This window comes from Lathamus discolor, chromosome 4 (genome assembly GCF_037157495.1).
Source record: "Lathamus discolor isolate bLatDis1 chromosome 4, bLatDis1.hap1, whole genome shotgun sequence".
Lineage (NCBI taxonomy): Eukaryota > Metazoa > Chordata > Aves > Psittaciformes > Psittacidae > Lathamus > Lathamus discolor.
Window position 1 is genome coordinate 1,923,867 of NC_088887.1, and position 12,364 is coordinate 1,936,230.

Sequence of the window (12,364 nt, forward strand, 5' to 3'; positions counted from 1 at the left end):
GGAGATGGTGAATTTGCTGTTGGAAACCAGACACTAAAAATATCTGATAAAACAGTATAAGACCATAATTCTCAGCAGTTCCTGTTTCCTGAAAGACTAAAATACTCTGTGCTGAAGTAAGCAAGAACTGGGTTTTCAGGAAGTGTGCAGAAGATGTCTGAGCTTCCTGAAAGGGGAAAAAAACCCCCACAACACAACAACAAAACCCCAAAACCTACAAGGCACCTCCTTTGAAAGGGCCTCCACTGATGGTCTTAGAGCTGACATCTCCAGAAGTCATCAGTCGCTCTTTGAAAATACTGGCTAGCAAGGCTGGAGGAGCTGACTGCAGAGAGGGTGTGCTTGCTTATAGCCAAAACACTGGCTATGTTGTTGAGAAGGTGAAAAGGGAAGACACCCTTTCCTCTCCCTTTGAACTTTCTTTCCTTACCTCTGCTTCTTCCAGAGCCAGCTGAACTTCTGACTTTTCTTGTTCAACCTGTTTCTTGATTTTTTCTATCTCATGGAGGCTCTTGTTTCCTTCGCTGATCTGATTGGTCAGATCAGAAATCTCCTCTGAAACGAAAAAAGGATGGATTTAGCCATCGGTGTGTCCCAAACATACTGCAAGTCACAGAGCATGGATGGAAGGACCTGTGCCTCAAGCTGCTGCCTCAAGGGCTTGTCTCTACACAAAGCACTGCCTTACTTGCAATTACAGCAACTTCTTTTACTTGACCAACTGAAAGGAGCAGACTTTCTTGTACACACTTTTTGAGGTGGTTACAGTGGTTTGGTTTTAATGTGTGTTCTGTAGGCCAGCTGCACTGTGCTCTGCTTTGGGAGCTGTCTAGGCTTCATCCGCTGCACCTCTGTCATGTTTCTTGCTCCTCTCCAGACTAGCACCTCTGCCAGTGAGCTTCATGGACAGGTGAGCAAAGGGAAGCCTACTCTCCTCTGTCTGTACCAATTACTATGTCGAAAGCCTTCATCGCCAGCATCAGCCAGTGCCTCCAAACATAACGGAAAGCTAGTCTCAAGGATGAGATAAGCACCTTTACCCACAGCTGCTACGGGAAGCCTGCGTCCTTCCAGCTGTGCTGCTGTGTGGCTCTCACACTGGACATGGGACATGAATGAAGCCTACCTTGGAGGTTCTTGTTTTCCCTTTTCAATGTCTCCAGATGGTCCAGCGTCTCCTCATAGGCATTCTTCAGCTTGAAGAGCTCAGTGCTGAGGCCACGGGCCTCCTTCTGAGAAGCCTCCAGCTCAGCCTGTGACTCTTCGTACTTCTGCTTCCAGTCATTGATGATCTTGTCAAACCCACGCTGCTTCTTGTCCAGGGAGGCAGCTGCTGAGTTGGCCTTCTCCAGGTCAATCATCATATCCTCCAGCTCGTTCTGCAGCCTGTGCTTTGTCTTTTCCAGGGAAGAGCACTTGGCATTGGCAGCCTCGATTGCTTCTTCAGCTTCTTGCAGGCGAGCAGCAAGCTTCTTCCTGCCAGGTGGGAAGAGACAGTGAAATGACTGAGTGCCACCACTCCCATGGTATCTAATAAAAACTGACCCCAAGCAGTGTCTCAATAAATCAGTTCTGAAAAGCAAAGTTGGGGGGTAAGGAGAAGGGAAGGGGGAATTAGGCCTCTAGAGAGAAGGAATTATGATAGGCAAAAAACCAGTTTAAATGATGAATGCTGACATGTGGCACATCATTTTGTGCATATGTGTGTGAGTGTTTGAATATTTGAAACGGAAAGCTTGAACTCTCAAGCAGCAGCTTGCTACTTGCGAGCTGTAACCACTATAGTCCGGTTGTAAATTCAGATCAGACTTGGTCTAAATGAAAATGTCCTGTTTCTCCAGTTAAGAGATATGAGGCAGAAGTCCAGTCATGCCTTGGCCTTTTGTTCATAGGCTATTTAGACTGGGAAAACAGGGGACCGGGAGTCCCAGCAAGAAAAGCTTCTGTAAAGAAAGAAGGGCCCATAAAGAAGAACATGTAGATGCTAGGTGGAGAAAGTGGGAAGTGGGGAAGACCCTGCAGATCAGAGACCCACAGAGGCAGGTGCTGGAGGTGCTCAGAGATCTTGTGCAATAATGCTTGAGTCTGGTAGCTGAGAGTGGCTGCACAGGACAAGCCAACAGGACTTTCTGCCCTGCTTTTCCAGGGAAGCCATCATCTCCCTGCTGGGAGGGGAAGTCAAGGCCAAGGGAACATAGCACTGGGCCACGCAAAGCAAGTGAGTGTGCAAGATAACCAAGTCGGGTAATCTAACCTTGTTAGTTCTTAAACAAACCCCAGTATCCACATCCATCACCCCAGACAAGGGCTTAGCAGAAACACTGACCGGCTCAAGAAACTGAAAAGGACAGCCACAAATGACATCAATAAGCCAGAGGGATTTTTCCAACCATTTTGCCCTATTTCCTTAACACTAACAATAGAGAGCACAATCCTGCCAGCCAAGGGCACAATGAAACCCACGTAATCCACTTACTTGGCATCCTCCAGCTCCTCAGTCCTCTGAATGGCATCAGTCTCATACTTTGTTCTCCACTGTGCCACTTCTGCATTTCCCTTGGAGAGGGCCCGCTGCAGCTCTGCCTTGGCTTCTTGCTCCTCCTCATACTGCTCCCGCAGGAGATCACAGTCATGCCTGGCTGCTTGCAGGGCATGAGCTAGGGCATTTTTGGACTGCAGGGATAGAAAGGTCGCAGCACTGCAGGGTTACCTACAGCAAAACCTGAACAAACAGCCCTAGAAGCTCAAACGGAGGCTGAAGCCTTTTTGTCTTTTTGCCTCTAGCCCTAACAGTCTGGATCAAATGAGGTAAGAAGCATCTGGAGTCATCCCTAACTGGTGACATGCTGAGGAAGCTATTAAGACTGAAGATAATTTAACATCTTTGAAGAAGCATACAAACTTCTAAGATACAAGATGTGAGATTCTGGCTATCCTACTGGGTAAGATTTATGTAACAATTATGGATGCTCATTATTCTCCCAAGCTCTTCTTTTGTGACTTGCCTCACTCAGTGGCAGCAACACTTGTCAGTACAATTAGCAGGACGCATTCTCACTCCTATGTTTCATTTCAGATTTTATCCAGGCTACAAATGAACAATTTTCCCCATTTCAATTGAATGAATGGGACACGGTCAAAGAATTACCTTGGTTTCCTCTTCCAGCTGTCTCTTAAGCTCTTCAATCTGTTGCGTAAATGATGTTTTTCCCCGGGACAGCTGACTTATCAATGACTCCTTCTCTTCAAGTTGTCTTATAAATTCACCTGCCATAGGACGTAACCAAGAAAAGGTAAGACGGTGAAATGGCAAAGCCCCAGACAAAATCAAAGTCCTGTCTGTCCAATTCTGTTGAGGGTAAGAGCTAGCAGTGATTGTGTCTGGCCATTTGTGAAGCTTCTTCCAAAGCTGTAACCATCAGACACTTCACCAGGATATTTTCCTTAGGGTTATGTTTTTTTGGGGGTTTTTGTTTTGTTGTTGTTAGTATTTTGTGCTGCCAATACCTTGATTCATTAATTTTAGTTCAGCTCATGGATCAGCCTAGGCTGATGCTTACTTCCATGTGCAGTTGTAGCTGGTTTTGTCTATACTTTCTCCACTACTTCATATGCTTTTCCACAGACTTCTTTTCAGAGGGCTGCAAAGCACCCTGAGAACCTCACAATGACCAGCATACAGAGCAGAGAGATACATTAGGAAAACTTCATTTATCATATGAAGGGCATCACTGCGAGGTGGAAAGTGCAGATTTACAGGCATACGTGGAACTAACAAGGACACACACAGGAAACGAAAAACATGTCTGTAAATACACAGAGCACTGCTGTCTGATGAGGATGCAGAGATTAAATAGTAGAACTATGGCTAAAAAGATAGCAAGCTCTTAGAGGGTATGAGCCATTTTTGGTGGGATGTAAGCATCTTCTAGAGTGCAAGGCCTAAGGTCACACTGAGGAAGATGGTATCCATAAAGACAGAAGCAGTATGCTGACTCCTTTGTCTTCCCTCTACTACTGCAACATAGATGTACATGTCCTTGTTCCGCAAACTGGGTACCTAGCCAGTACATCCCTTTCAGCTCAGGAGATGGTATCACAATATGCTGGTAAATACAGTTATGGGTTTGCTTTAAAAGCCAGTCCGAGGCAAGGTCTCCCCACCAACGTGATAAAACCATTGAAGATACGAGTGTTAAAAGACACAAAGCTACTGCTCCATTAAGCAATCCTAATGCAGCCATCTTCAGAGCAGATGTCATTGTACAATACAGCTCACCAATGCAGTGCTGAGGCACACCTAGTAGATTACTGGGAAACAATCTACCTGGCCTGACTGTACACATACCATTCTCACTCTGGAGTTTTGTCTTCTGAGTAGTGAGGTCATTCATGAGGCGAGTCATTTCCTCCAGTTTCGTTTTTGTCTCATTCAGATGATCTTCGTAAGTGCGACAGAGTTTCTCTGCGTTTGCCTAATGGGAATCATGAGAAAAGACAAATCAAAGCTGTAGCCTCCGGGCAGCCATTTGGAAGCTGCAGCATTCCAAATGGATCCATGTTTTGTTTGTTTATTTGTTTTTCAGAGGAATAGCAGATAGCAAAACCAAAGGCAGGGAATAGAATCCCTGTGTCTACATTCCCAGGCCAGGGGACTCCCCATCAGACCAGCTTTCCCATTGATTTTCCCTGAAGTGTGTTCTGAATGGAAGCAGCAGCGTAAAATGATTCTGCAAGAACTTCAGAAGCAATCACGTGGCTACGAAGTTGGGGCATAGCCTCCTCATAATTACTAGATGGGAAAATCACCTCCAATGAAAATTGCTCTACTGATTCTGCTTTAATTGCTATTTATCATAAATTGAGTTTGATTACAGCTTTCTCTCAGAATACTGAAATTTCACCACTTGCACTGAAAGAACTCTTTAGAATGCTCTGAAAGCTACCAAGACTGTCTAATCAGGAAACAAAATCCAGAATTCAGCCATGAGAAGTAAAAATACACATGGTAGCCATGCAAGCCTTGCTTTGCGCTCCTTGCTAACATGTCAAAACTGTGAACCTAAGGAAGGATTGATACAGTCTATATTGTACACCTGCAGTTTATAGTCACAGTTACTGCATCTTGGGTCAAGATGACCTTTAACAATAAGGAATTCATGAGTAAAACCAGGTCCTGGTCCTGTTTCAAGTAGAACACATAGGATTGGTAGTACCAAGGATGAGTTCTTGACAGCTTGGCAAAGTGACCATTTGATTAATCAACTTTGCAAAAGAACCAACTTTCCTCCAAGTTGAAGGTGCCCTGAAGTAAACTGCTTTCTTTATAGTACTAAAAATCCCACCCACAGGTCAGGAAGACCCTGGCCCAGATTAAAATCCCTCCTCTGAGCATGTACAGCGATTAGAAGCCCTATCAGGTATCCTGGGAAAGCTTCAGACCAACCTCAGCTACACATGCCCTTTAGGTGTCTGGGAAGCATCAGGACCCTTACTTTTCCCTTGACCATCTGCTCCATGTTGGATGACAGATCATCCACTTCCATCTTCAGCTCACTTTTCTCCTTTTCCAGCTTCTGCTTGACCCGCTGCAGGTTGTCCAGTTGCTCCCCCATCTCAGCCACACTGTCTGCGTGCTTCTTCCTCAGGGTGGCAGCTGTGGCTTCGTAGTGCAGCGTGGCCTCCTCGAGGTCCCGCCGCAGCTTCAGGAACTCTGCCTCACGCTTCTTGTTCATCTCCAGCTGAGCAGCTGTGGCTCCACCAGCCTCCTCAAGGCGCTCACTTAATTCCTCCAGCTCTCGGGCCAGATCCGATCTCTGCTTTTCCACCTTGGCTCGAGCAGCTCTTTCTGCCTCCAGCTCCTCTTCTAGTTCTTCTATACGAGCCTACAAGAGAGACACAAACACCTTTGGTCACCTTCATGATGATTCCCATAAGACCATGAAGAACCTTACAAATTGTTAAACCCTCTGCCAGCCCATGCTTTACAACACAGAAGTACAGTGGGTAAAGGACTTGGCCATTTGTGCCAGGAAATCAGATCTTAAACTAGACTAAGGACGATGAGTCACATCTTTCTCACAGTAGATTGCTCTACAGGCTGTAGTTCAGGACATATAGGTCAAGTGCATCGACTTTACACTCAGGTATGTGACATTTAGCTGAGTACAGGAGAGAAGCTAATTGATAGTAGGAGTAGCAGCAACAAATTGTCACTGAAAGGGACTCCTTGTTCCCATTTTAAGAGTTCTGTGACCAAAATAAGTTCTCTTTAGGAGCGTTGAGACAGGATTTCAGATACAGCAATGTGTAGAACTGCTTGAATAACGAATATTCATTGGGAGCAGTCTTTTTTATGACACTTATTTTGACCAATCTATACTTTATGACCAACTTGCGCAAATATTCTTTATTTACAAACAAGCAGAGCTTTGGGTCAAGACATTAGGTTTGGACTGTGCTGACTTTCTTTGGCCTTTTCATTTCAGTTGAGAATTTCCTGTGCATTTGAGTTCTTCCCCTAAATTCCAAAGCCATGCTTATCACTGCTGCATCTACCCTCGGGTCCATGAGGATACAATATTGTTTGGAACAATATTGTTTGCTTAAAACACAACACCAGGGCCTTCCTGCCTTGCTTAAAACCTCTAGCATTCTGTGGTCATATGTCCTGCTACTGGGACGGAACCACTATAGAGCAAGCATCCTGAGGGGAAAAGAATTGGTCCGGGAAGCTATGGAGTTGCAGCACCTTGGGTCTCCAAGCCAAGCTGCAGCTAGCCATGAAAAGTCTCTGCAAAGCCCTTCAGTGAGGCACAAAGAGAAACTCATCCTAAGATATATGAGAAAGAAGCAAGCTAACCTGAAGTTCCTTGATCTTCTTCTGCAGCTGCATCACAATAGCTTGTTCATCTTCTATCTTGGAATTCAGTTGGCTCATTTCAAATTCTTTCCTGCCATGGAAAGGAAAATTCCACAGTGACAATTCTCCCTGTAGTTTCAAGTTAGGCTTTTGCAATTTTTAAGGAGATGTTCAATAAAACTTTTAACTCATCTAAAAATTAAAGCAATGCTCATGTATTGTGATTTGCAGGAAAGCACATCTTCCTCAGCAGAGATTTCAAAGGCAGGACTCTGCATGCATTTGGGCAATATATTTCTGATTCTTTGTGTCATAAATATAACCATCAAGTCTTACTGTCATAGCTAGTGAGTGTGAACAACTGCTTGAGACTGAAAAGCATTAATAACCTTTTTCTTTCCAGTGGTGGAAAGTGTCATGAATTGGAATGTTTCAGGCATAGCATGCACAAGTAAGAGTGACTTTCCCCCTCTCCTTGGCTCCACACTCGCTTGTTGTGGAATTTCCTTTTGCCACCAGAGCAAGATGACACTGAAGGCTCTCAAACTGCTTTCATTGCTTTATTTTGTATAACAGAATCAGTCTCTTACTTTTTTAGCTTTTCTTCCATCTGCAGCTTATCGTTCTCCAAGTCCATGACACTCTCTTGGGTCAGCTTCAAATCCCCTTCCAGTTTGCGTTTGGCCCTTTCTAGATCCATCCTCACTTTCTTCTCTTGTTCAAGTGAGCCCTCAAGCTTTGGGAACAAAGTAACTTAAGGATATCGAACACAGATGGTTTACAACAGTCAGATGTATGCTGAGCCGGGTTTTGTGCTGAGCTCTAGCAAGTTGCAAAGCAGAAGTACTTGAGTACAAGCATTCCAATTAGCATTTTTTGCTTTCTAGCAGCCAGTGGGCATATGGGCTATGGAAATATAACGTAAGGGTTATCCATGCTTTACATTTGTGCAAGCATTACAGCTCTCTTACTAGCAACGTTCTGTTTGACTTCACGCTAGTTACACTGCTAATGCAAACTGAGTGGATTTCCCCTTGTTATTACACTCCTTTCAGAGGCTGAACTACACAGATAATGTCTTATAGTGTTTCTGTAATTATACCTTTTACAGACAGTACATGGACTGCATTTCTAAATCTATTATTTCTAAAAGGACAGGAATACAGGTCAAAGTTTTGCAGCATTCCAGACTCATGAAAACCATTAAGTGCTGGACAAACAAGCCTGGGAAAACATGAAGGTAAAGCCAACCTACATCATCCACTTGCTGTTCCAGTTTCACTTTAGCTTTGCTTAGTGTGTTGACCTTGTCCTCCTCTGCTTGTAGGTCATCCAGAACCTGCTGATGAGCTTCCTGCAAGGACTTCTTCTCCTTAGTGAGTTTGCTGATATTCTCATCAAGAGTCGCCATTTCTTCTGTCAGATTTTTGACCTGCGTGAGAAAGGAGCATGTATTGGTAGGCCTTTGAAGCAAGGGGTTATTATAACCTCGCTCAAATGACTATCTGTACTGAACTTGAATGCAGGAAGACAATGGGAAGAAAGGGATCTCTTCCTCCTTGCCCCCCTGTGGATTTTTGAGTGAAATTGCCATCAGGGAGCCGATGTGTGCCAGTTCTTGTTGTGGATTTAGTACATTCTTTCAAATACACTAAATTCTTTTCAGTGTCACTCTCACTGTGTTAGACTCCAGCCTCTGATTCTGTCTGGGAGAAGGAGGAGATGAGCTTTACGCTTACAGGCTCTGAGAAGAAGAATTGGAAGAACTCATTGTTACAGCAGAAAATTATATAATTAAACCTGCACAAACTAGACATAATCCTTCAGCTGAAATGCAGCAAAACTCACTTCAGAAAAGGGAAACTTTGGGCTCAGAGTTAACACGTTTTCCCTCATAAGGTCTAATAACTGTGCATATCTTGATCCTTCAGTGTGGCCTGTGTAATAGACAGTGTAAAACCATCAGGAGGACTGGTAGCTCTCGTCATACCCAACCTCTTTTGAATACATGGTGAAGTCCTAAAGGTACCTTGTTTTCAGTAGCATGCTTCTCTTTCTCTACTTTTGCAAGTGTTATTTCCAGATCATCAATATCCTTCTTGAGCTCAGAGCACTCATCTTCCAATTTTCTTTTCTTAGAAGTCAGCTCAGAATTCATCTCTTCCTCATCCTCAACCCGCTCCGTCAGTTCCTTGACTTTGGCCTCCAGCTGAATCTTGGATTTAATCAGCAAGTCACATCGTTCCTCAGCATCTGCCAGAGTGTCTTGCTCCTGGTGTGGCACAAGGAAGAGGACAACAATGACTGCCTGGCCTTTTTAATTCCTCACTTGTCCCCTTATCCTGTAAGTGGTCAGAGAGTCTGATCCAACGCTACAGAGAAGCATAAGGAAAATCTCGTACTCCTGATTTCAGGAGACAAAACTGACAAGTAATTAGCAGAGCAGGATGAGACAATGGTAAACATGACTAGTGACATATAAGACCCTTCCATATCTAACTGCCATGGACATTGCCGTGGACAGAAGCTCTTAAGATTTGCATTGCTAACCCACCTGGTTATATGCTAGAACATCTCAGAAGAGCAACAGCTTATTTTAATTGAATTGCACTAACACTCTGGTCTGTAAGTATTTGAGTTTCAAAGAACACCATAAATGTATGAATATATGTGTCTACTCACAGCTTGGAGCTGGAGAAGCAAATCATTTTTTTCCTGAACTAGAGAGACTTGCTTTTCTTCAAGTTCCTTTCTCCTTGCTTCTGATTTTTCCAGGGCCTCCTTCAGCTTCAAGAACTCTTCCTTCATATTGGCCATCTCCTTTTCAGTTTCTGCGGTCTTCAGAAGAGGCTTGATCTTAAAGAAAAGCTTCATCCAGGGCCAGTTCTTCACAGCCATAAAAGCACGGATGTTCCACTGAATTACAAGAAGAGCATCCCTGGTTCAAGGAAACAAACAAAATTCTGTAAAGCTTAGCCTGAATTGATAAAGTGAGATTCATCTTTTTTTCATTTTCAGTCATTATTATGGCTTTGTTCTCAATAGTATTAGAAACTTGTACTGAGTTCCGAGCTATACAAGAAACTTCTTCCATCTCTCTTGATTTTCACCAGAATTGCAGGCAACTATTATACAGTTGCTATTATTTTTATCACACATTCACTTTAGACCTTTAATTTAAGGTTAGCTATGGCCTTAGGGACTGTAATAATGGCTTTATTCAACATACAATTAAATGGTAATGACTATTAGCCACTAAGGTTTAAGGAGGTGCTTTCATACCTGCGCTCCACTATCTTCTGATACTCAATTCGCATCAGTCTGCCACGAGCTCTTGCCTGGATCATCGTCAAGATTTTCGCCAGTCTCTCATCCCTCATTTCTTCTAGGTGGCCCAAGAGACCAGCCTTGAAGAACACCTGGTACATACACAGATGTCATTTCACCATAGCTAAAGATTGAGTTCTTGAGTTATACAGACCTTACTGAAATCCTTCAGAAGAATGGTATTTTTATTGACACAATATAAAGCCAAAGAGTATAGAGGGCCAAATACTACTTACACCAGGGACTGCACTGTACAGATCCAAAGATACTTCAAAACCAGGTCTTGTCTCCCCAGCTTTGAATAGGCCAAAGTATTTTATTGCCACAGTACTTTTCAACAGTGGCAAGGTTGAGAGCAGCTCAGCTGAACCACAACTCCCAACTCCAGAGATCCCTGCTAATAGGATCATGTCATAATTGCACATGGCCTCATTTCAAAATGTGCAGCTCATTTTGTGGTCCACCTCTGTTTGATTGTACCTAGATTATATTATATATATATCACATTAGCTATTGTTTTATGCTGGGTGAGGCGTGGAGCATCAGCTGCTGCTGTGTCCACTTTTAGTGTTGCTGTAATATAAGCTTCATGGAAGCTTGAGCCAAAGAAATGAATTTCCACTATCACAGCTTAAAAGCAGTATCACTTTGCTGCTGTATTGCCGGTTTCTTGTATTATTAATTCTTCATTAATTGCCACCACCAGAAACTGTATAATGTCCATTCTGCAAATTAGATATTAGGTCTCTCACTTTTCTCTTTACATAAGCAATGATGGTTGTTGCTGGTTACCTTGGTGTGTCCAAAACGATACTGGTTATGGTCGACATCTAAAGATGCCAGCAGTTTTTCAGCAGCTTTTCTGCTATCCACAAATGTATCCTCTGGGATTGCGCCTGGATTCAGAATGCGGTATCTGTTAATAACAGACGAGCAGTGAGTAAAAACTGGCCTAGATTATGCTTTGCCCACCCCCAATCTTAGCCCAAAGTTAAAAAAAAAAAAACAATCCTGAAAAATAATAATTTAAAATTAACATCAAATCAGGGTAATTTCCTACTTTGCATCTACACAGATACAAGCAAGAGCAGAATTCTGCCTTCCATGTTCGAGCAAACTGAATAGAAAATAACCTTGAATGGAATAAAATACCTCAAAATAATAATGAGAAGACATGCTATGCTTATTTTGACTGATGGGTTAGGACAGGAGACAACACAGCTCTGCATTACCTTTGTTTAAAGTCAGCATAAAGCACCCTGTTTGGGAAACCCTTACGGCAAATGCGGATGCCTTCCAGGACACCATTACAGCGGAGCTGATGCAAGACAAGGAAAGCATCCATTTCACCTACAGGGAAAAAAAGAGGCTAAATTACTGGAGCTTCTCCATAGGGCTTAATCTTCATTTCACTGAAGGAACTGGAAAATGTGAGGTGTCACTTCCTGAAAAAGCAACACCATCGCATAAGGTGAACACCGCAGACAGTATGTAAATACAATCTGGTGACTTTGTATTAAGTATTGGAATGACATAGTTGGAACATACACAGTTTTAAGACTGTTTTGTTTTCCATACCTGGAGTTTTTGATTCATTGGGGATAATGCACCGTACAAAGTGAGGGGATGTAGATTTTAGGTTAGTCATCAGCTTATTTAAATTTTCCTAGAACAGACATATTAAAAACACAATTAGCTTCAGTGGTTTAGTGGGATTCCAAGCACTTATTTCCCTTGGTTTACTGGTAGTTAAGTTTATTAAAGTCATTATTTCTAAATAGCCTCCGACAAAATTAGAAGCCTACCAAAATTATTACAGAGAAATGTGTTCAAATAAACCAAAGTATGAATTAACTCAATTATAGGAATCCACATCAGCTTCAGCAGAGCCTTAAGAAGACACGTGTTTTGCTTATAACCCCAGAAATGTCAGAAACCAGATGAACAGCAAGCAAGATGCAGTATCATCCTGCAGAGCATTTCTGTAAAGCCAACTGCATTTTTGCCTGTTCACTTCCCCGCTCAGTGAGGATGACAAATGATTCAACCTGAGCTTAGCAGCTAGCAGATCCTCATGTGCTGCAAAGTAAGTGTGCTTCTATTTGGGGAGTATTAAATTACTGCCTGAGTGATGCTTAGCTATCTTTATACTTCTTCAATTGGTAAGACACAGGT

General features: G+C 43.0%; 1 protein-coding gene across 1 annotated transcript in view; it reads right to left on the minus strand.

Annotated features, from left to right (window-relative positions):
- MYH15 (myosin heavy chain 15) overlaps positions 1-12,364 on the minus strand; it is a 46,489-nt gene that overhangs the window by 12,850 nt on the left and 21,275 nt on the right. The window contains exons 19-33 of the mRNA XM_065675962.1: positions 11,768-11,855; positions 11,422-11,539; positions 10,982-11,105; positions 10,145-10,281; positions 9,545-9,800; positions 8,892-9,134; positions 8,118-8,294; positions 7,453-7,598; positions 6,863-6,953; positions 5,496-5,885; positions 4,349-4,475; positions 3,149-3,267; positions 2,477-2,673; positions 1,127-1,476; positions 431-555 (exon numbers count right to left, since the gene is read on the minus strand). Coding sequence (XP_065532034.1) covers positions 431-555; positions 1,127-1,476; positions 2,477-2,673; positions 3,149-3,267; positions 4,349-4,475; positions 5,496-5,885; positions 6,863-6,953; positions 7,453-7,598; positions 8,118-8,294; positions 8,892-9,134; positions 9,545-9,800; positions 10,145-10,281; positions 10,982-11,105; positions 11,422-11,539; positions 11,768-11,855 — 2,688 coding nt within the window. The remainder of the gene's footprint in view (positions 1-430; positions 556-1,126; positions 1,477-2,476; positions 2,674-3,148; positions 3,268-4,348; positions 4,476-5,495; positions 5,886-6,862; positions 6,954-7,452; positions 7,599-8,117; positions 8,295-8,891; positions 9,135-9,544; positions 9,801-10,144; positions 10,282-10,981; positions 11,106-11,421; positions 11,540-11,767; positions 11,856-12,364) is intronic.